At 33.6% G+C, this 26,483-nt stretch overlaps 8 protein-coding genes across 9 annotated transcripts; 4 read left to right on the forward strand and 4 right to left on the reverse strand.

The window, feature by feature from the left end:
* Window positions 1-262: 262 nt before the first annotated feature.
* On the reverse strand, window positions 263-1,311 carry LOC104725931 (uncharacterized). Its single transcript, XM_010444681.2, has 2 exons — window positions 806-1,311; window positions 263-696 (listed from the first exon to the last, which is right to left on the reverse strand). The coding sequence occupies exons 1-2, from the start codon at window positions 914-916 to the stop codon at window positions 412-414; spliced, it is 396 nt and encodes a 131-aa protein (XP_010442983.1). The 5' UTR covers window positions 917-1,311; the 3' UTR covers window positions 263-411.
* A 55-nt stretch (window positions 1,312-1,366) lies between these two features.
* On the reverse strand, window positions 1,367-4,396 carry LOC104725932 (uncharacterized). Its single transcript, XM_010444682.3, has 10 exons — window positions 4,071-4,396; window positions 3,844-3,981; window positions 3,478-3,721; window positions 3,245-3,394; window positions 2,853-2,910; window positions 2,689-2,781; window positions 2,407-2,505; window positions 2,172-2,263; window positions 1,799-1,858; window positions 1,367-1,710 (listed from the first exon to the last, which is right to left on the reverse strand). The coding sequence occupies exons 1-10, from the start codon at window positions 4,229-4,231 to the stop codon at window positions 1,546-1,548; spliced, it is 1,260 nt and encodes a 419-aa protein (XP_010442984.1). The 5' UTR covers window positions 4,232-4,396; the 3' UTR covers window positions 1,367-1,545.
* A 1,745-nt stretch (window positions 4,397-6,141) lies between these two features.
* On the forward strand, window positions 6,142-8,405 carry LOC104725933 (vesicle-associated protein 4-1). Its single transcript, XM_010444683.2, has 7 exons — window positions 6,142-6,797; window positions 6,950-7,020; window positions 7,181-7,262; window positions 7,364-7,485; window positions 7,722-7,799; window positions 7,903-8,022; window positions 8,118-8,405. The coding sequence occupies exons 1-7, from the start codon at window positions 6,524-6,526 to the stop codon at window positions 8,178-8,180; spliced, it is 810 nt and encodes a 269-aa protein (XP_010442985.1). The 5' UTR covers window positions 6,142-6,523; the 3' UTR covers window positions 8,181-8,405.
* A 1,779-nt stretch (window positions 8,406-10,184) lies between these two features.
* Window positions 10,185-13,273, forward strand: LOC104725934 (putative calcium-binding protein At1g02270). Of its 2 annotated transcripts, none has more exons than XM_010444685.3 (10): window positions 10,185-10,788; window positions 10,876-10,980; window positions 11,067-11,172; window positions 11,268-11,479; window positions 11,558-11,634; window positions 11,733-11,841; window positions 11,952-12,077; window positions 12,276-12,386; window positions 12,483-12,590; window positions 12,781-13,273. In XM_010444685.3, exons 1-10 carry the CDS (start codon window positions 10,657-10,659, stop codon window positions 13,003-13,005), a joined length of 1,311 nt encoding a protein of 436 aa, XP_010442987.1. In that variant the 5' UTR covers window positions 10,185-10,656; the 3' UTR covers window positions 13,006-13,273. The 2 variants fall into 2 exon arrangements, 1 of the variants encoding a protein (XP_010442987.1); XR_015571596.1 differs by having other exon boundaries at window positions 10,278-10,788; window positions 11,733-11,876.
* A 152-nt stretch (window positions 13,274-13,425) lies between these two features.
* Window positions 13,426-15,724, forward strand: LOC147935420 (IAA-amino acid hydrolase ILR1-like 3). The gene is made up of 5 exons (XM_087473491.1): window positions 13,426-13,943; window positions 14,054-14,179; window positions 14,424-14,744; window positions 14,864-14,995; window positions 15,214-15,724. Exons 1-5 carry the CDS (start codon window positions 13,614-13,616, stop codon window positions 15,601-15,603), a joined length of 1,299 nt encoding a protein of 432 aa, XP_087329617.1. The 5' UTR covers window positions 13,426-13,613; the 3' UTR covers window positions 15,604-15,724.
* Window positions 15,725-19,137: 3,413 nt separating this feature from the next.
* On the forward strand, window positions 19,138-19,712 carry LOC109127535 (uncharacterized). Its single transcript, XM_019232455.2, has one exon. The coding sequence runs from the start codon at window positions 19,227-19,229 to the stop codon at window positions 19,413-19,415; it is 189 nt and encodes a 62-aa protein (XP_019088000.2). The 5' UTR covers window positions 19,138-19,226; the 3' UTR covers window positions 19,416-19,712.
* A 4,294-nt stretch (window positions 19,713-24,006) lies between these two features.
* LOC104725936 (RPM1 interacting protein 13-like) lies at window positions 24,007-24,868 on the reverse strand. Its single transcript, XM_010444688.2, has 3 exons — window positions 24,564-24,868; window positions 24,376-24,462; window positions 24,007-24,268 (listed from the first exon to the last, which is right to left on the reverse strand). The coding sequence occupies exons 1-3, from the start codon at window positions 24,777-24,779 to the stop codon at window positions 24,164-24,166; spliced, it is 408 nt and encodes a 135-aa protein (XP_010442990.2). The 5' UTR covers window positions 24,780-24,868; the 3' UTR covers window positions 24,007-24,163.
* A 244-nt stretch (window positions 24,869-25,112) lies between these two features.
* Window positions 25,113-26,059, reverse strand: LOC147935421 (RPM1 interacting protein 13-like). The gene is made up of 3 exons (XM_087470872.1): window positions 25,757-26,059; window positions 25,572-25,658; window positions 25,113-25,435 (listed from the first exon to the last, which is right to left on the reverse strand). Exons 1-3 carry the CDS (start codon window positions 25,973-25,975, stop codon window positions 25,271-25,273), a joined length of 471 nt encoding a protein of 156 aa, XP_087326998.1. The 5' UTR covers window positions 25,976-26,059; the 3' UTR covers window positions 25,113-25,270.
* Window positions 26,060-26,483: the final 424 nt, after the last annotated feature.

Consider the following 26,483-nt stretch of genomic DNA (forward strand, 5'->3'; position numbering starts at 1 on the left):
GTTTTAGAGAAGTTTTTTATTTCATAATATAGTATGTTTTCAAGTTTCTATGCAACTTTTAGATTAGTTTAGTATTTTATATTATGCAGTATTATTTTTGATTGATTGAACTTGTTAAAAGTAAAAACTTCTTAATTTGGGTGTTTTAGTTAAAATATCCTATATTTTGAAACAAAAAAAAAATTTCTAAAACATCTTATATTTTGAAAGGGAGGGAATATGTTTTTGGAATTGAGAGGAAAAGAGAAGAAGGTCACACAAGTCACAAATCACAACAAGTCTATTGTTTCATAAGGTACATGTGATTAACAATAACAATACAACAGTGGTGGGTTAACATATGGGGATATTTAGAGATTTTTTGATTTACAACGGTATTTTGGGGGTTTTGAGAATTGAAAATGAATTTAATCAAAGAGTTACAAGAGGCTCTTCGTTGGTTTTGGTGGTGTCATTGGCTGCTGTAGCCTCCTCTTGTTTTGTTGGCTCAGTCTCCTTAACAGTTTCGACGACAGCTTCTTCGGTCTTCACCACCTCTGGGGCTGGCTCAGCTTCTGCAGGCTTGGCGGTTTCAGCCTCGGCAGGCTTGGCTGGTTCTTCCTCTGCAGGCTTGGCTGGCTCAGCTTCCTTCTGTGTCTCTGCTACATCTTCAGCAGACTCTTCCTTCTTCTCTGCGACAACTTCATCTGCCTTCTCCTGTTAATCAACCGGGAAAACGAAATGACAAAAGAATCACACACCATCATCAAACCATAGACAAAAATGGATAAGAGGCGATTGTCTCTAATGAAATTGAACTACAAACCTGAGCTACGGTCTCGGTTTCAACATTCTTGGACTCGACGACAACGTTTTCAGTGGTGGCAGAGGTTTCAAGGATATTAGACTCCTTAGGTTTGCTCGCACAGCCTCCCATGGTGTTTAAAGAAAAGAAATTGGTTTGAAACAAAAACAAACAAACAAATTTACACAATGGGAAGAACTGTGGAGCTACAAAAAATGAAACTCCTTTTTCTGATTCCTTTCAAGAAGCCAAAACTGTTTTCTTTATTTTCCTTATTAGAGGCTGAGCGAATGTAGCAGAAGACAACAAAGAGATATATATAGTGGTTTATACGGAACAACCAACACAAAGCTATTTCAGGAAAATGACTAAAAACATTTCATGTCACCGTAGATTCTTTAAGGCTCTTCCCTGTCAACGACCTATTCTACAGGAGAAAAAATAAATAAACCTCATTCTCAACCGCTCTTATGTTTTTGGTTTTTAGGCCAAAAACTCTTCCTGTGCCAGATAGACTCTCGAGCCTCGACCATAACAAGAGTGGGAAATTGAAATAAAGAAGCAAACACTAGGACCAAAATCTGGTGGAAAACCTCTTTTAGACAATTGAGTTTAGATCTGTTTTCTAGTTTGCAAAATGGTTGGTTATAAGGTAAGATAACTGTTTCATATATGAAAAGAAAAAAAAAAAAAAACTGATAATGGCTATAAGCCTTCACATTTCAAAAGAATTTGTTCACTAGGTTCAGCTACCATAGCTTCTATTCAAGTTTGCCATCGACCAAGTCGGTAGAGGATTCTGCTGCTGCATTATCCGTGAAACCACTGTTGGGACCATTCTTGACAAGGGATTTGTACATTGTTAAAGCTTGAGCGATCATGCTACCAGGGTTGTCAACAGCACTCGGAAGCAGCAATGTGTTACCCTAACAACAAATATAAAACTCTATTAGATAATCCCAAGGGAGGACGAGATTAGAAAGCAGATGAGATCAAGTTAAATGTTGTATTTACCTTTTTAGCAATGTTGCCAAAAGCATTAATGTATTGCTCCGCAGTTCTCAAACTCGCAGCCTGCACCACGATTTTAAGCATATGAGGTCTCAATTTGGAAAGCAAAACAAGTAAAACTTAAAGTCAGCATTTGCAAGTCCAATAAGCCACTGAAATCACTACTCAAAGTCAGGGAGAATCAGTCATGGGAAAACAGGTTAGATGACAATGCATTCACATTTGAAGGGTTAAGTAGCAATAAACACCTAAGTGATCAAGTTAAAACTAACAATCTGATAAAACAGTATTAACACCTAAGTGATCAAGTTAGTTTATTTATCTCAAAATTCTGGAAATCATGCTTAGAAACCACTGCTTGATCTAATGAACTCACCTCCATTCCACCAGTTGCCTTGAGGGATTGAGACACCATGGCCAGTCCATCAGCTGTTGCTTGTGCTCTAGCTAATATTGCTTCGGCTTCACCTGGAGAGCAACAGCACAAATAAAGAAAACGTTAGTATGAAATAAACAGAGTCAGTTATGATGAGTTTAACTGACAAATGGCTCCACGTCTTAGTAATATGAGTTCACGTTTTTCAAACTTAGTATGTTTACTAAATACTAACCCTGTGCTCGATTGACTTGATCCATCCTTGCAGCTTCTGATTCCAAGATTACAGAACTTTTCTTACCATCAGCTCTATTAATATGGGCTTGCCGTTCTCCTGTTAAAGTTAGTATAGCAGATTATGAGAAACAAATTGAGCAGGCTTATTGTTTTCTCATTGTAAATAAATCAAAAAAGGGAAATGGGTAGCTTTGAGCCAAGAATTTGAACGAAATTAGCTGTAGCAAACATAGTTCAATCCCAGAACATAAACTCTCAAGGATAAGCCACGCAAATTTACCTTCAGACTCAAGAATCTGGGCTCTCTTTCTACGTTCAGCTTCAGCTTGCATTTCCATAGCAACTCTCACTCCATTAGGAGGCATGATATCCCCTGGATATACATGTATTAGAAACAAGGCCAAAAGGGTATCCAGCAAAGATTCAACAGAATTAATAACTCACTGATCTCATAACGAAGGCACTGAAGACCCCAATCTTGTGCAGCAACATTGATGGCTTCCTGCAAGAGTAATTCATTTCAAAATTGTTCAGATGCTTCTGATATCCAACACATAAACTACAAACGCATAATGCATTCCAGAACACATCAACTACAATGCTCTTATCTTAGAAATGTAAACTCAAACTCATATAGCCAGCTATCATGAACTGAACAACACAGTTAAACAATCTGAACCTTAATCTTAAGTAGTAATATAAGACCCACTACAGATGCACATTAACATCAATGACTATGAACTATCAAAGGACCCCAGTTTTCAATTTGAAACGAACATCAAGTACATTAAAAGCAAACAACCAAAAAAACTGAACCAGAAGCAAAGAGAACATACCACAATTTTTTCATTTAAAGTGTCTCGTTCCTCAAAAGTCTTGTCAAGAGTAATTTTCCCAAGCTCACTACGCATTGTAGTCTGAGCCAACTGGACAACAGCATAGATTGGATTCTCAACACCATAAGAGGCCAACTTAGGATCCACAATCTGCAAAGAAACTCAACGATCAATAAACAATTTAGGAAGAATATCAAAATTTATAACAAAAAATTGGAAACGAAGATAAACACCTTAACGTATAGAACACCATCGATGTGAATGCTAACGTTATCCTTTGTAATCGCAGTCTGATTACCAATAGGAATGGCTTCCTCCTTTAGAGAATGAACATAAGCAATACGATCCACAAGCGGAACGAGGAAGTGAATCCCCGACTGCAAAGTCTTGACGTATTTACCAAACCTCTCAATCACACAAGCTTTCCTCTCCGGCACGATTCTGATCCCCCAGTTAGACGGCGGATTAATGTGGTAGCTACACACAAACAAATTCCAGCGAAGATCCGTTAAATCAACCTAACCTAACCAATCAAATCCCAAAGGTTTCTTCTACTACTGAAATCGGAATTCCACAGAGCGTATATAGGTTTAAAATACCTGTCGTAAGAACTGCTGGGTGAGGAGAAGTTGCGAACGCCGGAGAACTGTTGCGGCAGAGCAGCTCCGGAAGATTGATGAAGAAACCTGGAGGCAAAGGATTTCGACGGAGACGGTGACGGCTTCTTGATTTGGTAACTACAAAAATAAAATAAAAAACGAAATCAACACAAAAATCCGAAGAGGTTTTCACAGAATGTATACGAAATCGTAAGACTGAAACGAACTTGGTGAGAGGACTTCCGGTAGAGCTGAAGTTACGGACGGAGGTGGTAGTGGAGGCGGCGGCGAGTGACGATAGTATCTTGGGAACAGCAGCGGAAAGCATAGGGAGGAATTTGACGGCGGCGGTGTAACCACCGGATCTTGCAAGCGCGAGCTGACTCATCTTTGAAGGAGCTGTGTAACAAACTCTCTCTGAACTTGAACTTGGAGAAGGGGAAATAGAAGAAGAAAAAAAAAAAAACCCTTTAAATCTTTTTTTTTTCAATTGTTTGTGTCTTTCTTCAAGCTCTTTTTAATTTGACGGGTTGACTTATTCTATACTAGTTATAAGAAAAAAAATTACTTGGAGGAGAAGCGGTTTAAAAAGTGTCAAGTAAAAAAAAGTATATACGTCGGGAAGGGTCAAAAAGAGAGATTGAGCTTCTTTTTTTTATTATTATTCTTGCTTAACACGAATTTGTTAAAAAGGCTATAAACCCTAAGACTTTGATGAATAAACCTGTATTATGTTGTCTAATTATAAGATTACGACATGTAAAAAATTTTAAAGATAAGATTTGTCACATGTGTTTCCTTTCTAAAAAAAATGGCAAGTTATTATGATTTTTGTTAAGATTAAAAATTTATATACATGGTTAAAATATAAAATGACTAGATTAAATCCCAGCTATTTGTGGATGATATAAAAATTTTAAATTCATTAAATTTATAGAATATAAAATTTGAAAATTAAATTAAATCATCCATATAATTATATAGAATAATATTGAATACGCTATCAAATCATTCACCGACTGAAAAATTTAATAACATTACATTAATTTTTTATTTTGATTCTCACAATTTTCTTATATTATGTTAACTACTAATTTTAACACATCAAATTTTGTATACTTTAATCACTTTTGTGTATAAACTTGTTTTTACTATATGTATATAACAAATAATAATTGTAATTAAATTGCAGATAATTTTTTATTAATTGCACATTTTTTCATTATTAATTGTACATTTTTCCTACTAAAATTAGTAATTTAATAGATAATTTTTTTATTAGATTTAGTCATATAGTAGATTATTTTTGGTTTTATATACTTTCAAAATATTAATTAGAATTCTTTTATTTTTACGATTTTTTTATTTTTCTTATAATTTTAAAATAAAAATTATTTTCACACGTGTCAAAATATATGGATATACTTTAACACATGTTATGATTATATAAATTACTAATTTTTGAAAACTAATCTTTATATAGTGATTTCAATTCTATCTTTCATTTGGGGGGCCTTCTTGACTTCATGATCAAGTGAGAGCTGAGCTTTGTTAGGTTGTTTCTTTTTTGTTTTTCTTTCATGTTAGCATTTGTTTTTACTCTGTTTAAACTCTATTTTGAGATTCTTTATATAGTAAGACATATAACAAGAAGGATATGAGATTCTTTAGATCTTGTCATAATTACGGTAAGTAAAGAATTATAGTTTCCGTTTTTGGAAATGTGTTTGAACATTTTGGTAATCTAGAGAAAGTTGGAATGTTAGATTACCGTAGTTACGAACATAACGAAAATTAAACTAATATATATTAAAAGTTTTCTTTCCTTTTCTCTTTTTTTCTATGAATTAACAAATTTTTAATCCTTAAACGTGGTAAGAAAGTTGTTACTATTTACATTTTCAAAAAAAAGAAAAAAATCAATAGGTCACACATGTTCGAATATGGTTTTGGATGGACACTAATATAAAATAGTATCGTCGGTCCAAAAGATGTTCAAGACTACTTCAAGCCCATAATATATAATTTAAGCAACACCTTTTTCTAATATATAAATTTTGTTTAGAACTGATTCGATGATGTACTTATCCACCAAATAATTAGTGGAATTTTTGTGAGACCAGATTTATATGATATTTTTGGCCAATCCGTAAGTAATGTACTAACACATACATGCCCAATATGCAAAAAAGCAACATCAGCCTCTTGGCACTTACTTATTTAGTCTCTTTACCAACCAAATGCAAACACAACAACGAATGAACAATTTAATTCACAACCAAACCAACCAAACCAACCAACGAATCACTTATTTTTACAAATCCCTTAATAATAATGCCAACCCCCAATAAAACGTACCTTAAGACTTTTTTTTCTATTTGTCAAAAACTCGTTTTCACACCAACCTAAAACACGGATTTCACTAAAACTTATAAACTACTTTAAAAAATAAAAACCATCTGAAATCCGATTTAAAAGAAACTCGTGACCCTCACACAGACGCAGGGAACAAGTAAACGCCAAAAGAAAACGCCATTTTTTTTTTGTCTTGAGTCTTCTCTTCTCCTTCCTTCTTTGAAGTTCACACCAATTTGTCTCTCTCTCTTTAAGAAACAAAACGTTTTATTTCAGAAACTTCGAAGTTTGTTCTCCGGTCACCGGGATAAATTGATTAATTCCGATGACGATCGGTGACCGTCAGAATCCGAGTGTGGCTGTGGAGGAGAAGAAGAAGAAGAACCTCTTCAAGCTATGTCCGTTTTGGCAGAGGAGAAGCAACACTTCGTCTTCTACACAGAACCCAAGTCAAAACTACCGTAGCCGCCATGGACATCGGAATACGGATGTTTCCCCCGTCTCTAAACCTTCCTCGACTATTTCTTCCGTCGCGAAATCACTTCTCCCGGCTCGCCGTCGTCTCCGATTAGATCCTTCCAGTTTTCTCTATTTCCCTTGTACGTCTCTATTCTTTAGCTTCTTCCGTCGATTTAGCTTTATTTCGAATAGTCAAGCTCTCTGAAATTGATTGGTTTTGGTTCGGAGTCTTAGAAGCTCTGATTGTAGTTAAAGAACGAAATTAAAATTTGGGCGTTTGTGATTGTTTCAGATGAACCTGGTAAACAAGTTCGCAGCGCAATCAAGCTTAAGAATACTAGCAAATCTCATACTGCATTTAAGGTAATGGAGGAGTTGTATGTATCATTAAGCATCATCGTTGCTCTTTCTGAACTATTCACAAGTTCAGCAGCTTCGTAGTTTTTTTGGCAGAGATGTTGACTTGTTGTTGACTTGGTTTTGTTGTATCTAAGTCACTCTAATCTGTGTTCTCATGTTTTAGTTTCAAACCACGGCTCCGAAAAGTTGTTATATGCGTCCTCCTGGTGGTGTTTTAGCTCCAGGAGAGAGTGTTTTTGCTACTGGTAATGAGATTCTTGGAAACATTATGTCTTTTTTGGTTGTGCATACACCAGCTAGTTTATACAGAGTCTGACTATTGCTTCTTGTAAACGTTCAAGTGCAGTGTTCAAGTTTGTGGAACACCCTGAGAACAATGAAAAACAGCAGTTGAACCAGAAGAGCAAGGTTAAGTTTAAGATCATGAGCCTGAAAGTTAAACCAGGAGTAGAGTATGTACCTGAGTTGGTATGTTATGTCGCTCCTTTAAAGAGTCGGTTGTTGAAAGATATTATTGTTCAATCTTAGAATATACTGCTAGTCACATACATGACTCTTAATAGGCTAATGCAATGCAATTGGTAAATAGGTTGTCAAGAAAGTAGCAATCTCCGTCTCTGAGAGTTTTAGGCAGAGGATGCTCGGAGTCATCTTGCTCTAGTATGTTTAGTTAGATGATGCATTTTGTGGTGTTTATCATGCAGTTTGATGAGCAAAAGGATCAAGTAACAGTGGAGAGGGTTCTTCGGGTCATTTTTCTCGATGCGGAGGGCTCAAGTGCTGTAAGCTTTTTAGTAGATTTCCATGCTGTTAAGAAAACTTATATACTATAGATTTTTTTATTTGAACATTTCAATGAGGAGGATTACGATGTGTAATGATCAGGCAATGGAGAAACTGAAACGTCAACTGGATGAAGCTGAAGCTGCAGTTGAAGCAAGAAAGAAGCCTCCACCAGAGACAGGGCCTCGCGTTGTTGGGGAGGGTCTTGTCATAGACGAATGGGTATCATAAGCTACCCGCTTTGTTCCTTTTTAACTCTCTCTTTCTCCAAATGAATCCCATTTTTTACTCACCATAGTTTTTATGTCATATATCAGAAGGAGAGAAGAGAGAAGTACCTTGCTCGGCAACAAGTCGAAGCCATAGATTCTTCGTCCTAAAACGCAGAGAGCAATGTGGATTTGTTATATAGGCTTATAGCGGAGGTTCTTCTTCATCTTCTGCAGCTGTACATAATTAATTACCCCTCGATTATGTATTTGTCGTTAGACGATTACTTTGTGGTTCTTTGTATGTCTCTGTTTGTTGTATGCTTGCGGCAGTTTTTTACTCTTCCGTCAAATTTTGTTTCGGTTTTAATCGAATTCCGTTTTATCTCCCCCCAACCAAGCTCTTCTGGAAGCAACCAAAGTAAAGACCACAACCAAATTGCTTGCTACATTCTTTTGTATATATATCTATCTTCTCGTTTAGCCTCTATTATACCAAGATTTTTGAAGTGGTCTTCTTCTTCATTTTATTTTTATTTTTTTTCTGATTAGTAATGTTCTTTATTTTTTGATCGGATTATACTGTCCACATGTGTGACCTCTCTAAATGACTAATACCTACCACCACAACCACAAGAGTTATACCCAACACTGAGTTTGATGTGTTGCTACTTTTGCTCCTTGCATTCAGAAACTACAATATTCTCTACTGGCCCAAAGAATTATAAAACGTAATTGCATTCTCAACGTAAGTGGACTAACTGAGTTTATCTTGGAAGGAACAATTATAAAACGTAATTGCATAAAAATCTGGTCTTTCATACTATAATCTGGTCTTTCATAACACCTAACTTTACTAGTTTTTTATTAAAAATCATGGGAATAAGTGAATAACTGAATAAGAGACAGCCGCCAAAGAGGATGAAAGAATAAATTAAGAATATCTTGTTCTTAAACCTTTGAAAACACGTAATGCTAACCATTTTTTCGTCTTTGTACGCTGAACTCTTAAGTCTATAATCCCATTCTCTTACTTACACTAGCTATAGCAGCCAGAAGCATTAATGTAACTTTTTTCAGTTGTGAAACTAATCTGGTTAAGACTCACGTGGTATATAATTTATATATAAAGTTTGGAATGCTTTACCAAATATATAATATTTGAAATTAGTAGAGAGAGAGAGAGCTGATTAAGGAACACGATAATCTAAAGTTTCTATGTTATATATATTTTTTTTTTTGCGTTAGTAGAATATTTTAATGTTCGATTAAAAAAGGTGGAAGAAATGGACTCGTGGAGATTATGAAGGAACAAAGACAACTAGAGGTGTCGGTTAATTTTCATGTCGCTTTATGTAACTTTCGGCCAAATTGCACAACCAACACAAGTACACAACAATATTCTTCAAGTCTTATCCCCTTTTATTTTTGTTCGTTTAACGTCAAATTCTTTTCATCTTATCAAAGGACATCTTCTGTTAACTATATAATATATAAATGTACGTATCAAAATTATATATTTATTCCAAGCATATATATTCTACATTTCAAATTTCAATTGAATCATATCTCGAGCGAATAAATTGTGTTTATTATTTATTACGTGCTTGAAACGTAACTGTAGCTCGGAAGTTTTTAACATGATTCTCTAATTAAGCTAAAACTTGTAAAACACGTACATCATAAAATGAATAAGTTCTGAATAATCATACATATAGAAAAGTACCCTAGTTTTCCATTATTTGTAAACCATATATTCAGCATTTAATTTCATCATTATTTAAAATCCTTAAACAAAGATATCGACAAAGAAACTTTTTTTTTTATATATAGCAATGCAACTTCATTTTTCATATAACAAAGAAACTGTTTAATTTATATATTAGTATATTATTATATCAAAAACTTCAACTATGTAAACTGTTAAAATCCTTAAAACAAAGATATCGACAAGAACGTCTAACAAACGCATTATTATGTCCATGCATTGTTTCCTCCTTTTTATAAAAAGATGACAATATAATTATAAACTAAATAAAAACTTTACTATAAAAATAACAAATCTTATAGAGAGGGCCGAAAGGAACAAAACAATGGCCCCCGCCCATCGAATTTTGCGTCGATCGAAAGCTAATATATTCATTTCTCATTACATATATTAAAATTTTGGTCATTAGAAAAAGATACGAAGAACAAATTAAGGAAATAGAAAATATTTATTAGTAATTAATCACCTTCTATAAATAAATTCGAAACCTTACAATATATATATAACAAAGTGCTTCATGACACTACACACATGCACACGCACGTTCATGAAGGAGACGAAAGCTTTTTTTCAAAAACTAAAATAGCCTTAAAGCCTCACAATTCTCAAATCAATCGCTAAAAACACTTTCTAATTTTGGGGTTTTGAATTTTCATTTTCTCTGTTTTAATTCATAAAAAATCAAAAAAAAAAAAAAAAGAGAGCGGTCACGACGTTTCTTCGATAATTCTTCTTTCTTCTTTCATCTTCTTCCTCTGTGTTCTTTTTTTTTTTTGTTTAATCTTCTTCTCTCCTTTTTTGATTTTTACCGCCGGAGATTTTTGTATTTTTTTTTGTTCTGTTTCCGTTTCCGTAAATTCGCCGGCGGTGAAAGAGAGAATGAAGGGGAGAATATCAAAAATAGGAAGCTATGCAATCTCATCATCCATAAGAGACCAGCATCAGCAACCTTGTATCTCTTGTACTACTTTCAATATCCTTGCTCCCATCTATAAACGTCTCTCTCCCAAGGTTTTGTTTCTTTTTCATCAATTTTGATTTTTTTTCTTTTTCTTTTTGGTAAATTTTTGAATTATGTGTGTGTTGTTGGAAATGTAGGATCAGAGTCTTCGTGAAAGTGATAATCGAACGTATTGGTTTGGAAGGAATCATAGAATCATTGATTGGTTATTATATGAGAGGTCTTCCATCATTTGTTTACAGGTTGTTGACGAATTGCCTCTATGAAAGTAACCTTTTGTTTTTTTTTTTTAGTGCTCTGTTTCTGATTTTTTTTTTTGGTTCTAAAGGAGTTTTGGGTAGGGAACGAAGAGCTTGTTAATATGTATGAGAAGAGACTTGGTGACGCTGGTTATCTCAGTTACAAGCTTGGCCGTACTAATAACCGTGGCGATGGTATTAAAACTTTGATGACAAATCTTCTTCTTGGCTTTGATGTTGTTGTTTCCATGTGTATGTGGCGGTTTTCATTTGTGATTTGGTGATGATAGGTTTGCTTACGGCTGTTCATAAGGACTATTTTAGAGTTGTGAACTCGAGGGATTTGCTTTTTAACGATTGTGGTGACAGAGTTGCGCAGTTGCTTCACGTAGAATTAGTTCCTCCTTACTCTCAGTACGATGCTCATCAACAAGTTTTGATTGTCAATACTCATTTGCTGTTTCCTCATGATTCAACTTTGTCTATAGTAAGACTGCAGCAGGTAAATAAATTGTTATTATTATCATTGTGCGATGATTTTTGTATCTTTATAAATAAACAAGATTTTGGTTTTGGGCAGGTTTATAAGATTCTTCAGTATGTAGAGTCTTATCAGAAGGAAGTTAATCTCAGTCCTATGCCTATTATACTTTGCGGGTAACTAACTACCTTGTTTGGATTTTTACATTTTTCTTGGATTTAGATACGATGAATAGTACTTAAATTTTTCCTCTGCTTGTTTCTGTTGGTGGCAGAGATTGGAACGGAAGTAAGCGAGGACATGTCTACAAGTTTCTCAGGTCACAGGGTTTTGTGTCGTCTTACGACACTGCTCATCGGTATACAGATTCAGATGCTCACAAGGTCACTGTCTTTCTTCATATGGAGAATACTTTTGGGTATGCTGTAGATTTTTTTGATGTTATAAATTTGGGATCAGGATTCTGAAATCCTTGTTTTCTTTGGTTTTACAGTGGGTGAGCCACCGGAATCATCGGGGTAACATATGCGCTGTTGATTTCATATGGCTTTTAAATCCAAATCGGTATAGAAAGCTGTTGAAAACAAGTTGGAGTGAAGCAGTGTTTGGCATGTTTAGGGTGAGACTCTCCTCAATTGTGTCTTTATCATAGGTGTTTATCTCTTTGTGCATTTTACTGCATCCAAAAAGATTTACTTGTTGATCCTGAAACTGGTTTAACTTTAAACTTGCTTTGCAATTAGTGTCCAAATGATTTTTGGAAAGATTATGGTTTTCTGGCTTTCTCCCTGTAACATCAGAGCGTTTTGATTTGCAGTATCTACTGAGAAGAGCCTCACTAACAGCTGAAGATGCTTTTGCCTTTCTGAAAACCGACAATGATGGTGACCACATTACATTCTTGGGTTTCTGTGAAACGCTTCGGCAGGTATATATAACATAAACTGTAATGCGAGTAAATCATATTCCTATGACTGCGTCATTCAGCTGAATATTCACATAGTTTTTCTCTTTCTCTACACAGCTCAATTTAACAGGTCATTGCAATGGACTCACGGCAAAAGAGATCAAAGATTTGTGGACTCAAGCTGACATTGATGGAAATGGTCTTCTAGACTACAAGGAGTTTCAGGTAAATGTTTTTTTCATTAGAATCCTCTCTCAAAAACGTGTTCATGATTCGTCTTAAGGTAGTTTCTACTAGTAGTTTGAGTTTCAACAGTTGAGATTCCGTGAACATCTAGATAACTTAGAGATTTGGTAACACCAATATGTATGTACACACATGTTGCTCAACTATGTATGTACTTAACTCACTGCAGCAAAGAATATGGAACCAAACCTGGTCAGAACAAAGAGATGCAGCGGACGGAGAAGCAAAAGGTAACCGAGAACAAACCGTCGGGTTCAGTGTCAAGAACGCAGTTTTGTTTCCTCCTGAAGTTGAAAAAGGAATATGGCCAGAAAAGTACTCTCTATCAGACCACGCAAGGCTAACTGTTGTATTCTCTCCCATAAGAATGCCTTGCTCTCAGTTGGTTTCATGACAAAAACACTCAAACAACAGATTTTTTAGCTTTTCTATTTAAAAAGAGACCTCAGTTTTTTTTTGTCCCCCTTATAGAGAAGACCTTTGCTCTGTCTTCCATTAGATTGACTTGACCGCTCTCACTCTTTGCGGTTCCTGCGTTGAGGGAAGAAGAGATAAAGGGGGATTAGAGGTTCTATAAACTTATACGGTGTACAAACATGTAAAACTATTTATGAAGCTTCATGTATAAAAATTGATTTAAGTAAGAAGCAGCTTTTGCAACTTTTTTTTTTCCCTTCTTAATTATTTTTGTTTTACTTTTCTGTATTTTTATATTTGCAATTGATTTAACTTTGAAATATGAAGCCTAATAAGACGATAAAATAATAAATAGTGAATAGATATTATATTGCCGCCAAAAAAAAGAAAAAAAAATAATATCAGAAATTAATTAAAAAGTATATTAAAAAAAAAAGGAACAAGTTTCGAGCTTTAGAGTCATCTCTCGCCAAAAACGAAGCTTTCGATTGGTGATGCTTCACTATTCAACAAGTGTCTAACTTTCAGATCAAATTCTGATCGGAGCTTCCTTTTTAGGGTTCCGTTGACCCCAAATTTTTGAAAATGGTTAGTTCTTTACATCCGACGCCGCTTCTTCTTCTCCTTCTTGTAATCGCTAGTTCCGTCAATGGAGATCAAGAGTACCCAAGTCAATATCTAACAGAAGCTTTGGGTGATAAAGACTGGTTAGTCTCTGTGAGAAGACAAATCCACGAAAACCCAGAACTCCTTTTCGAGTTACACGAGACCAGTGCTTTGATTCGTCGGGAGCTTGACGAATTAGGGGTTTCGTATTCTTACCCGGTTGCCAAAACCGGTATTGTAGCTCAAATCGGGTCCGGTTCTCCTCCCGTTGTTGCTCTCCGAGCTGATATGGATGCTCTCCCTATGCAAGTAAACTCTTAATTTCTCTCTCTCTCTCTCTCTCTCTTTCTCTTTCTCTTTCTTATTGTCTGTTTTTGATTTCCTCAAAGTTGTGTGAATTCGAATTGGTGATGGTTTAGGAACTTGTTGAGTGGGATCATAAGAGCAAAATCGATGGCAAAATGCATGCTTGTGGGCATGATTCACACACTACTATGCTTCTTGGTGCTGCTAAATTACTTAGCAAACGCAAACATAAGCTTAAGGTGAGCTTTCTCCTCTTTGTTCTGTAGCTTGGTTGAGGTAGTTGTGTTGTGAATTTGTGGGATTAGCTTAGCAAACGCAAAAAAGGATGAATCTTTTGCATTGTCTGTAGTGTTCTTGCATTCTTTTAGTTTGATTTGGATAATGTTGTAGCTTGTAGTATCTGTGTTTGCTTTGGTTATTGAAAAGGTTTAGTCTTTAGGTTTTTGTTGTGAATGAAATTTTTGCTCTTTGATTAATCAAAAGGGAACAGTGAGGCTTCTTTTTCAACCAGCAGAAGAAGGTGGTGCAGGTGCTTTTTACATGATAAAAGATGGTGCTTTGGGTGAATCAGAAGCAATATTTGGTATGCATATAGATACTGACTTACCTACGGGAGAAGTAGAAACAATCTCAGGTCCTACTATGGCAGCCACAAGCATATTCAGTGTAAGAATGAGTCGGAAAGTACCAGCTTCTTCTTCAGAGACCCATTCTTTTTGTGTTGATCCGGTGCTGGCTGCATCATCTACCATCTTAGCGTTACAACTTATCATCTCTAGAGAAGTTGATCCTCTCTCAAGCCATGTATGTTGTATAATTTCTCAATCGATAAATCTAACCGTCGTTTATGCATATTGATATCACCATTTGCAAAACTAAACCTGACTCTTCTGACGCTAAAGGTTCATATTTTTGGTTTTTAGGTGCTGTCTATTACATTTATGAAAAGCGACGCTTCTGAGTTTGATGAGACTCCAACGTATGTAGAATTCGGGGGAACTCTGAGGAGTCTTACAACCGATGGCATTAACTGGTTGATACGTAGGTTGAAAGAGGTACGTATACATACGCGCAGTTACAAAACAACCTTTGAATATTACATCTTTTGCCTGGTAGTAAGAGTATAGTTATTGATTTTGTTTCCTGAGTGTCTTGTTACTCTGTTCTAGTAAAAATTTCATGGAACAAGCCATTGCTATATCCACAAGCTCTCTTCCACGATCCACAGAATCACGAATGTTCAAATGTAAGCTAACGCAATTATTGCTGACAGGTGGTTGAAGGAGAAGCTGAAGTTTATAGATGCAAAGCAGATATAGACATGCATGAAGATAGCCATCCTATGTATCCAGCAACAGTGAACGACCACAAGCTACACGAATACACTGAAAAGGTTTTGAAAAAATTGATTGGACCCGAGAAGGTGAAACCGGGTGAAAAGATAATGGCGGGTGAGGATTTTGCCTTCTATCAACAAGAAATACCAGGTTACTATCTAGGAATCGGCATCAGAAACGAAGAAATCGGTTCTGTACGTAGTGTTCATTCCCCTTATTTCTTCCTCGACGAGAATGTTCTTCCTTTTGGATCAGCAGTGTTTGCTGCCTTAGCTGAGATGTATCTACTAGAGCATCATCAGAATCAAACTAAGTCTGGATATTGAAGAAAGTACTAAAGAGGCTTAGATTCTTTCTAAGTCTCTTAGTTAGTTGCCTTCATAAGTAAAGCTACTGTAACTTTTGAGAAATCAGTTGTGATAATAAAATTGTCAGTAATGAGTCTCACTCTCACATGGGTAAGGTGCATGTGATCGAGTCATTGGAAACGTAGCCGTTTTTTTGTGATCCAAAAAAACCTAAAAAAGTTTTGTGTAGTTTTTTTTCCTTCATCATAATTATAATTTGTATATTCAGAGACATAAGCAGCACCTAGTCTATCAATCTATTAAGTAACAGAAAAAAGTTTTGTTTTGTATTTTTATAAATTGTAAATTGCCTTTTTCCTAAAATTTGGATAAGATAAAGATGAATGTGTCACATGACACTCGCATAAGATCCAAAGGTGATCATCAAAAAGAAGAGACAATTTAGCAGATATATAAAGAGATTAGTTAAAAAATTCCAACTAAAACAAAAGACAATAAGTGATGACACATTTGTACCTAAAATGGCTAAATCCAAGTCATTTAGCCGTAAAGAATACTGTCTCGTCGTGCTACTTGTCGGTTTTTTTTTTCGTTAAAGCATAATACGACGATCGAGCTCAACAACATGCACTTGTAAACCTTATGCATTTATGGGGAATATGATTGGCTTTTATAACATATTCATGAACCATAATTAGGCAAATAACTAGGTGTTTAAACAGAGTGGCTAATAAAATAGTAAATGATGATTAGGTAGAGAAAAAGATAAAAGTTGTTTCAGTGCAACCCACCTAAACAAGTAGATAGATAATGTATGGTTCGTTGTTAGTTGACTGACGATTAATATCTTCTTTTTGCTGTTAATTACGAGAGGTTCGAGTCTAGACCTCAATCTTTTCTATGGCCGAAATCTAATTTTACCAATATTTTATAACATGGCCCACTACATGGATCCAACTCTGTATACTTTAAACCATTGGCCTAATTTTGGTTCTAGTTGATTAATATTTTATACGCTATTGGCTTTTAAACATATGAAGCCAATATATCGTCACTCGTAATAACCTCGAAGTAATCATACTTGGGGAAAGCCATGAAGAATACGACCTGATTAAAGTCGTCCCGATTCCTTTCAAATCAAGCTAAATCAATCACGTCGTTCGATAATCTCTCGGATCACGTGACTCTCGTTGGATGTGTCAATTAAATCAATCTATGAATGAAATCTTGAAAAGAAGGCCTAATAAGTCCACATTATTCTTTTGGAGAGGGGTTGAGAAAATCTACAGCGTATCTTTCTATAGAACATGTATAAATACATGTAGACACGTATACTTTTATAATCTCTACATTCATTTATTGATGTCAGTGAGATTACTATTATTTGTATATCTTAAATACACAATAAATCTACATAAACTGCTGTTTCCCGATATTTTTCTATCCGTACGTATAGTTTCATATTTGGACAAAATGTAAATAGTTTTAAGAAACATTTGGACAAAACGAATTCTGTAACATTACACTATGCATTTACACACACTGACTTAGAAGCTTGAGGGAATTTTTATAATATTTTTATACAATCATGTCGATGTAAATTTAGTAAAAGAATGTTTATATATGTCCTTGTTAAATTGACTATCTGATGGTGACATGGTGTTGGTGATTTAGCCAATTATGTCCTTACTAGGTAAATTATTTTAAAACTATTGGTTGATTCTTAGTTTAATGATTGTTGTAACTCTCATATGACCTATTATTATAGGACCCTCTGTTAAACTGTAGAGTGAAAATTGATGTATGACTTATTATTCGACTTTGAATAAATATATGGAATGTGACTTTGAAATTTATTTCATTGATTATGTTCGAGTTCATACAAAGCTCCAACATAGAAAATATATTTTACATCCAATATTCATTATTCACAAAATGTGAACGTACACTTTGTCAATACTGACAAACTGGATTTTTTAATTGAGTATATATGAATTTATGATGGCGTAAAATATCTCATTTAAATATGTCATATAAGATCAACCAAGTCGTATAACATATTTATTCATTGAATAGGAAAAAAACAGTCTCCCAACATTCTCACATTTGTGATAAAACCATTATATCGATCTGTATTTCATGGATCACGATTTTGGCAATAAGACGTAATATATCTTATGATTATGCATCATTTGATATTTTGATTCAGTGTCTACAATAAACGAAAAAAGCATCTACTAAATTACTATATAAGTTAGAATTATTTTTTATAAGTATTAGACTCTAATATTAAAACTAAAAGTTAGCTTTTCTTTTAGTTTTCCAGTTAAAAATTAAAATAAATTAAAAACTTGATTAGTGTATTACTAATTAGGTGGTGGAAAAAGTGGTGCAATCATATCAAAATTTACATGAACCGCTCGATATCGATCTAATTGATATTTGATAATCTCCCCCCTATAAAGATATCTAATTTCGTTATTCAACATACCAAATTTTGTAGTAAATTTGTACGTCCACTCTTTGAATTTCTGCAAAACAAAATAAACTAGTATAAAATTTGGTTAGCTATGATAATACTTGGGACAGAGGGTGTATATTTCATTTTTAACAAAGAATAAAAATATGGATTATTAGAAAAATGCATTGACAACTCATCTCAATTTCGGCTGATTAAAACACCTATATATTCATTAAAATGTGATGATGTAAGATTGGGGCAACATGTGACCGTGTTAAATTATACACACACCATTAAATAAGCCATTAACTACTTACTAATCAAGTATACCTTCAACAAGAGTCGACACAAAATATTTGATATCCTTTATACAACTAGAAAATAAAAAATCCTTTATACAACTAAAAAAGAAAAAAACAATATACTCTTGTTGATTAGTATAAGTTCAATCATATCGATTGTTGAGAGTCTTTATTCTGTTGGTTAGTAATCCAACAAAAACATATTGGAGAAGTTTCGCATATACAAAGTAACTCTTCGTCCATTTATATAGTCTTATATATATAGTACTATTATACATGTAACTACTAACTACATGTAATGGATTCCCATTTATATCCAAATGAATTATTGGTATGCATGTACTATATGCAAAAGTTTCTCCTACACAAATACTAAATATGTATAAAGTTATTCAATATTCGTACTATTTCTATATGATTGCAAAATAACAAATTCTGATTAATCCAGCTGCTATATACGTTTTAATCAAATAACTTCTCCTGTATATATATACATCTGTTTGGTAAAGAAAAACCAAAATATTTTTTCGCCAAAAAACTGAAGTCCCAATGATATGTATTATCAATTATAGGGCCTTTTTTTTTTCTTTAATAATTCCAACTTGAGTTGTTTTACATGCAATGTGCAGTGAGCGTGAGAAGCGGGTGATTATAAAACTGAGATCTAAGAAATTTTTAATAATACCCGAAAAAATAGATTATGTATAGATTATAGTATTGGTAGTCTCCAAAGAAGATAAAAAATGGTGGTCTATATAAATGACAAAGAGGTCTCTCACATTCTCACTACTCATCTTCAAGTTTTCATTTGTCTAGATCTTTTTTTTTTTTTTTTTCTCTTTTAAAAATATTAGAAGTTTCAAAGAGAAAAATCAAGAATGATATCAGTAGTGATTCTAACTGAGCTACTAGTTGAGTACACGACGGCTCTAGCTAAACTCACTGCCGGGATTCTTCCACGGCGTACCGGAGATAGAAACGCCATAAGGATCGGTGGTTTTCTTCTTCCAACACCTTCTTCCACGTCGACGATTCCTGATTTCTCTTCTCATCTCGTCGACTTCTGATTTTGTTACTTCTTTTTCTGGTCTCATTACTAAGTTTTTGACTTCATATTTGCTTCGTCTCTCTTTATGACCTAACCGACTAAGATTTTTACCGAGTGTCTCGTCGTCATCTTGACCGCATAGAGCTTTGTATATCCGTATCTAATTTTATATAGAGATAATTTATGGTTTTGAAAAGAACTAATAATTTTGTTTCCATGTAATTTAGCATTTTAACATTGTCGTCAAAGCTTATGATCCTGAACTGTACTGATCTCTATTTTTGTTAAATGAAATCTTGTGAGCATTTAGTCTTTATTCAATAGCTTTCACAAATCACAAAGAAACGGTGTGTTGAGTTATTTGACTTTTTTTTTTGTTTTTTTCTTACACATTTGTGGGAGATATCGTTTACTGAATCAAATGAATGAATCCAAAAGAGCGTAATGAATATAATTTGTTTCACAAAACGCGATCTTTTATGTATCTTCATCTTCAATTTTTTTTTCAATCGTCAAGGAAAATTATTATTCTTTCACAACTATATCACTTTTGTAACTGAGATAAGCAAAAAGAAGAAATCTATATTGCCAGTACATATGCTATAGTTTGTATGACTTAATACTGATAACTGAATGAGTATGTGTAGGCGAAAAAGAAAATACCAAATGATGTTTATCTGCATTTTAATTTGTATCAATTTATAAACTATAAATTATGGTCTTCTTATATATATATATATATATATTTTGAATAAAATGTAAACATATTCGAAAAAATACTTTTTTACATCAAGTGCAACTAGTGTTTGAGAGTTTGAACTTAAAATTTATACAAAACTTAGAGCTGAGAGAGAAGTGATTGAAAGAGTTGTTGTAGTAGGAGTCTTGATCTCATCGAGAAGCCAGCCACATAGCCATACATCCCGCATACATACCATTGTCTTGAGGGCTAATGGTGAGCAGCCTGTTTCTCACTTGTCTATCAAGGCGTTTGATAGTCGAATTATTCTTATATATATTCGACTGCGAAACACTTGTGTGTAATGTTTTTCAATGGTTTTTAGTTATGCTTACAAATATATATATACATGATATATTATTAAACTATTGTTTTTCTATCATCATCTCACGCAAATATTTACGTTCAAAACAAACCAGTTGAAACTAACGATTTTAAACCATTGGTGCATGTGAGTAAAAAAAAATGCACATATATATATGAAGTAATGGATGTTGTAAACCATCACTTGTTGTTATAATTCAAATTTGAAAAATCCAAAACCGTGCGAAAATTTTAATTTGGGAAGATCATAGATTGATAGCATAACTCAAGATCTTAGTTCTTTAACAAACATACACAACTCAAGATAATTCGTAAATCCAAGAGTGACCAAGACTATGCACACATGCACAAGTGTACCAAATCATTCGCTGAACATTGTTGATATCTGTTGTTTGTGATATGTTTGAAAGAAAAAAATACATTGTGGTCAACATGATAACAACTTATAACAACTAACGCCTTCTTGTCTTGCTACCATATAACAACTTATAATAGATTCGAAAATTCGAAATATTATATGGATGAGGACTATATATATATAGAGAGAAGTGATAGGTAGAGAGACAAAGTTGGTTAGATATATAATGGATGAAAAGGAGCAAATTACGGAAAAAGTGCATGGCGTTAGCGAGACAAAATAAATTGTATGAAAGTTTTGGATCTTAAATTACATATACAGTAAAACCTCTATAAATTAATAATGTTGGGACTAAGATATTTTATTAATTTATAGTGATATTAATTTATCTATAAATTAATAATTATTATTTTATAGTGTAAATTAATAATTATTAATTTATAGATATATTTTTAATTGTTTATTTTTTTAAAAATTATGAATTGGAACAACTATAGCAAAATAAGATTAAACTTTCAGATGTTATAAATTTTATGGTTTAGGAATTGAACTTGTAATATTTAGAAAGCACTATTTACAATAAATTACAAATATTATAGACAAATTGACTTATACACATGAGACACATAAATTCAAATCTATGAATATTAATATCAATTCTCTTATTTTAATAATCTGTCAAATTATCAAATTGTAAATGATGCATATCTAATAATTAAAACTTTAAATTTAATTATTTGTATGACATGTTATAAAATATTTTAGAGATATCATTATAGGTTGAAAATACAACATTACAATTGTTCTATAGAATTGAGCTTTAGGAGAAACATACACTATTATATCAATATATATATATATATATATATATAAATTTACATAATTATTAATTTATGATATTATTGGGACCATATTTTATAAGGAAATTTCGAAAAAATTATTATCTTATTATCTTATCGAATATTGTTAATTTTTACACTGGCCCGACTTGGGACCAGCAAAATTTATTAATTTATAGTGTTTATTAATTTATAGAGTATTAATTTATAGAGGTTTTACTGTATCTTGTTGCACAAAAATAATTACATATATCTTCTGTTCACGGTTTGGAAACCCTTAAGTTTAAAGTTAAAACAAAATACTGAATATTTTTATGTCCTAAGATTTTAAACTCTTGTCCTGATTAAATAGTTGACTAATTAGTATATATGAAAATGAAAGCTTTCCACATTTCGTAGTTCGTATAAAATATAAGTTTTAAGCAATGCAAAAACTCGAAGACTTTTCATTTGAACTACACAAGTTTGGATCTTATGGTTAATTTATCTTATTTGAAAGAAAAGTAACTTTCAAAGTCATTTTCCAGTTAATTTTTAAATATCACGGAGGAAAAAAACACAGGAACAAGAAACAAAAATAGTGATTCGGCAAGGCGAGATATGAACACTGTAGGAAAGGAATGGTTTCGTCAAGATTTGTTACGTTGCCTAAACGCGTCCTGGTATTGGCCGGCATGTGGGTCACCAAAAATCTTAATATGCATTCATTAATACAACTTAACATAACATATTTAACTACTGTTTTAACTTTTAAGTATGACCTTCCTTCACAAACTACAACAATATATTAAGCACTCGTTATCAAAAAATCACAAAAAAAAACAATACACTAAGCTTTTTTCTTTACAGCTCATCCTGGAAAAAAAACAAATACAGTATCTTTACAACAACCCATCTCAACTTGCGAGACTTCATAAGACGACTTTACCTGCTTATATATTTTAAACCATTTAAATCAAAAATCTTTTTAAGGATATATCAATAAAAATTAGAAGTATATCTTACTATTGCGTAATCGAATTCGATTGCATCGTTTCTCATCCCTCTATTGGTGGTTTGCAACCAGTTACGATCATTATTGATATCATAAAAACTATGAGAGTTGTGAAATAAATTTATTGAACGTCTAACTCCTTAAAATATTAGTACGACCCATAAAAAACTGTAACTGATACAGCCACTGACAGTTGTTTGTTGAAGACAAGTTTTCCACTAAACGTGTTATTACCATATCATATCATTACTATCATATAAGATAGAACGAAAACATAAACTTATCAAAAAGAGTGCAAGGTGTTATTCAGGTAATTATGCATTAGTATTATATCCACACTGTGTATTTTTTAATGATATATAACTTATAATTTCACAAATATATCATACCGCAAGTAAACTACAGGTCAAGTAATTATTTCTAATTCTGTGTTTGTTTAATCTATTCTTTCTAACTAACAAAAAGGAAAAAAAAAATTGCATTATTAGTTAATGGATAGAACGTATAGATCTACTAGACATGTTAGATTATATACACTCGCTATTTGTACTAGTACTATATATACTTAGAGAGGAAATATGGAATACAATGTTCGAAGTTCTAGCTCCTACATTGTCGCAGCCAAACCGTAAATTGTAGTATCATATACATGGCACTATTCAAGATCGCTAAAAATAGTTTTTAAAGTTGGTTTTAATGCGTAGAAGGTCGCGGTGCGTTGGCACCTTCATGCTGACCAGTGATAGATATATAGTATTTATGAGAATCGATTACTCGAGCCCACGCACGTATTGAAATCCTCAACCATGTGGGCGACTAGCTTATGTGGAGAACAATTCATGGATGTGTTCCTACTTCCTGGTTTCAAAATGTACACCTAGATTTCTCAGATACAAAATATTTCAAATTGTTAACATCAGCATTTCTTTAGATAAGGAGTAGAATGTACTTAAAAAGGTCAATAGTCAATGTTATATGAATAACCAAGTCCCACAATGCCACAATAACAGGCCCATTACATTAGTACATGAGTCTCTCTGTTTCTAATCACTTGAAGTTGCAGAAGATATGTAACAATCAGAGTTAGTAAGCCATCATTGAGTCAAATCTAGTGAAACAAACCCAGCCATTATTGCATTTCTACGCTTAAATTGAAAGAACAAAGCAATTTGCCCCACAAAGAACATGAGAAGACTCATCTTCGAATATATAAAAGGTGAAGAAACAAACATATTATGCAACTTGTTGTTGTACCATTTCATTATACTTTGAAATGCTTTTAAGGTTGCAAACTTGCAAATAGGAAGCAATATCATCCCATACTTATCAAGAAGCCGCTGGTTTCGTTTCGAAATTTGCAAAACAACTTTAATGCATTAAAACCATCTCATACTGAGGAAATGTCATTACATCGATCTGTTAGTCTAATTAGTCATAGACAAAGAAGCTACCTAACTGATAAAGTCATAAGAAAGAGCTCTCTAGACTCTAATTCTTAAAATGTAACCATACTTCACTTTCTCCTAAACGGATTCCACAAAGCAGAGTCATAAGCATTGCAATGCGAACCGGTCCACTCTGCACAAGGAGCAGTCTTATCGCAGATGTAACAGTAACACTGCATTGTAAGATTACAAATCCAAACACAAACATCAAACACAAAACTAATTAAAAATGACAACAACAAAAAAACCACAAAGAAGAAGAAAGTGTTTTTAAAATTACCAAATCACAACGGCTTGATTTAAGAGTTGATTTAAAAGGAAATTTCAAGCATAAATGTCTTGGATGTGGATAATCTCTACAAGCCACCTGTTAGAAATCATATTATGATATTTCATCAAACTTTCAAAAATTTTACAAACCCTATTTTTTTTTTAAAAACCCTTAATTTCAAAACAAAACCCTCAAACCTGGCCAGTCTCATGGATGATAGCTAAATCTTTATCAGCACTGTCACGATCATCATCGGTGAAGGTAAGTCTTTTAACGTCGAACGAATCAAAAGGATCGAACTCGAGGATAAAGCAATCCTCTGTTTCTTCGAATCTCTTCATGTCTTGTCTGGTTTTCAAACAGAAAATGCCTCTGAGTGGTGTGTCATCTTCTTCCACCACCTTTGTCTCCATTTCCTCTCTCACAAGTCACAACAACTCGCAGAGGTCGAAACGGAAGAGTGAAGGGACTCAAAACGTCGCCCTTCTTCCTTCAAACACGTTTTCAGGGTTAGTCTTAGATGGAGCAGTTATAAAGGCCTTTCGTGGTTTGATAATATGGGCCTAACTGTTATTAGGGCCCAATTAGATTAGTGACTTGACTTATTAAAATTATGGTTTAAACTATGGTTTTTACTTTTTACCAACTGTTATGAATCAATGTAAAACAACATATATCACGTTCTTCTTGCCCCGTACGTACTCTATATAGAATGATATGTTACAGGCTGATGCATATTGAAGTTTCGCAAATTGGGACTAGGAAACTTTACTGCTTTTCAAAGAAGCTGTCTATTATACTGGACCCCTTCAGGAAGCAACAATTTGGCATTGTCATTTCGAACAATGCATTTCGGATTACATTACCAATCTCGATAATTAGTTCAGACATAAGTCTTCCAAAGCTAGTAATCGGATTCATAGTCATCGGAATCGGAGTCATAGTAAGAGTTCCCACTTTCAATGGTCAGTAGCTTCAGCTTCCGCTCCACAGAGTCCGCTGAAGCATTGCAATGCGAAGACTTCCACTGAGCACAAGGAGCAGGCTTATCGCACACGTAACAGTAACACTGCATAATAATATTGTTGAACTCTACACTGTTAAAATAATTTCCATATTTAATCGACAAAACAGAGTTTCATAGGAGACTTTAAAAACATTAGGCAACAAGTTAATTAATTCACTATTTTTTTTTTCTTCCTTACCATCTCACAATGAGTTGCATTAGAAGTCGATCCAAATGGAAAATTCAAGCATAGATGCCTTGGATGTGGGTAATCTCTACAAGCAACCTGCTCAAGAGTTTTTTTTATATATATAACAATTTCAAGATTATAAACGTATAACTAAACCCTAATTAATCAAAAACCCTAATTTCAAAAACTCGAACCTTTCCTGTCTCATGGATGATGGCGAGATCTTTATCACTAGAAAAGTTGAGTCTTTTAACGTCGAACGAATCAAAAGGATTGAAATCGAGGATGAAGCAGTCCTCTGTTTCCTCGAATCTCTTCATGTCTTGTATGCTTTTCACGCATAAAACGCCTCCGATGAGAGGTCTCCCTTCTTCTTCCAAAGACGGTGTCGTTGTTTTCGCCTTCCTCTCCATTCTCTCTAACCAAACCAATTTCGCAAAGATCTAAATGAAAGAGTACTGGAAGACCAATCGTTGCAATGAGAGTAAGGTCTCTATATTTTACTAACAAAAAGAGTGGTCTCTGACTTATTAAAGAGAATTGAGATGAGAGGAAGGCCTTTATGCTTTAACAATATGGGCCAACTCAATGGCCGAAAACTATAAAGTGTCAGTCAACCTGAACAAAATCATACTTGGAAAATAATACATTGTACACTGATAACGAAACATTTAACTCGTCATTTTATAATTGACTAAAATGGCACAATAATACAATTTGTATTGTTGTTTTTCTAGTGCAAAACATCACAAGTTTATCAAGTTGTAAAATTTTGAACATAATTAGGGATTGAATTTTTTTATCGTATGTTTCGAGTTTTGTATTCCGTTAATTAATATACAAGAATTATTTTTAGGAGCTGTATTGCAGTTTTTTTATTTATTGAAAGGTTGTTTTTTTTTTTTTAAGCTGAGCATAATT

Source organism: Camelina sativa, chromosome 11, assembly GCF_030686135.1.
Source record: "Camelina sativa cultivar CO46 ecotype springtype chromosome 11, ASM3068613v1".
NCBI classification, from domain to species: domain Eukaryota; kingdom Viridiplantae; phylum Streptophyta; class Magnoliopsida; order Brassicales; family Brassicaceae; genus Camelina; species Camelina sativa.

Bases quoted from the DNA above. Each gene is read 5' to 3' on its own strand.
- LOC104725931 (XM_010444681.2), bottom strand. From the start codon at position 916: ATGGGAGGCTGTGCGAGCAAACCTAAGGAGTCTAATATCCTTGAAACC. The intron at 697-805 runs GTTTGTAGTTCA...GTTGATTAACAG, and splicing joins AAACCGAGACCGTAGCTCAG to GAGAAGGCAGATGAAGTTGT.
- LOC104725932 (XM_010444682.3), bottom strand. From the start codon at position 4,231: ATGAGTCAGCTCGCGCTTGCAAGATCCGGTGGTTACACCGCCGCCGTC. The intron at 3,395-3,477 runs GTGTTTATCTTC...GTTTCTTTGCAG, and splicing joins ATGGTGTTCTATACGTTAAG to ATTGTGGATCCTAAGTTGGC. The intron at 1,859-2,171 runs GTGAGTTCATTA...ATCGTGGTGCAG, and splicing joins AGGCAACTGGTGGAATGGAG to GCTGCGAGTTTGAGAACTGC.
- LOC104725933 (XM_010444683.2), top strand. From the start codon at position 6,524: ATGACGATCGGTGACCGTCAGAATCCGAGTGTGGCTGTGGAGGAGAAG. The intron at 6,798-6,949 runs GTACGTCTCTAT...TGATTGTTTCAG, and splicing joins CAGTTTTCTCTATTTCCCTT to ATGAACCTGGTAAACAAGTT. The intron at 7,263-7,363 runs GTAATGAGATTC...GTTCAAGTGCAG, and splicing joins AGAGAGTGTTTTTGCTACTG to TGTTCAAGTTTGTGGAACAC.
- LOC104725934 (XM_010444685.3), top strand. From the start codon at position 10,657: ATGAAGGGGAGAATATCAAAAATAGGAAGCTATGCAATCTCATCATCC. The intron at 11,842-11,951 runs GTCACTGTCTTT...TTGGTTTTACAG, and splicing joins CAGATTCAGATGCTCACAAG to TGGGTGAGCCACCGGAATCA. The intron at 12,078-12,275 runs GTGAGACTCTCC...TTTGATTTGCAG, and splicing joins CAGTGTTTGGCATGTTTAGG to TATCTACTGAGAAGAGCCTC.
- LOC147935420 (XM_087473491.1), top strand. From the start codon at position 13,614: ATGGTTAGTTCTTTACATCCGACGCCGCTTCTTCTTCTCCTTCTTGTA. The intron at 14,180-14,423 runs GTGAGCTTTCTC...ATTAATCAAAAG, and splicing joins AACGCAAACATAAGCTTAAG to GGAACAGTGAGGCTTCTTTT. The intron at 14,745-14,863 runs GTATGTTGTATA...TTTGGTTTTTAG, and splicing joins TTGATCCTCTCTCAAGCCAT to GTGCTGTCTATTACATTTAT.
- LOC109127535 (XM_019232455.2), top strand. From the start codon at position 19,227: ATGATATCAGTAGTGATTCTAACTGAGCTACTAGTTGAGTACACGACG.
- LOC104725936 (XM_010444688.2), bottom strand. From the start codon at position 24,779: ATGGAGACAAAGGTGGTGGAAGAAGATGACACACCACTCAGAGGCATT. The intron at 24,463-24,563 runs GTTTGAGGGTTT...GATTTCTAACAG, and splicing joins TCATCCATGAGACTGGCCAG to GTGGCTTGTAGAGATTATCC. The intron at 24,269-24,375 runs GTAATTTTAAAA...CTTACAATGCAG, and splicing joins AATCAAGCCGTTGTGATTTG to TGTTACTGTTACATCTGCGA.
- LOC147935421 (XM_087470872.1), bottom strand. From the start codon at position 25,975: ATGGAGAGGAAGGCGAAAACAACGACACCGTCTTTGGAAGAAGAAGGG. The intron at 25,659-25,756 runs GTTCGAGTTTTT...ACTCTTGAGCAG, and splicing joins TCATCCATGAGACAGGAAAG to GTTGCTTGTAGAGATTACCC. The intron at 25,436-25,571 runs GTAAGGAAGAAA...ATTATTATGCAG, and splicing joins ATGCAACTCATTGTGAGATG to TGTTACTGTTACGTGTGCGA.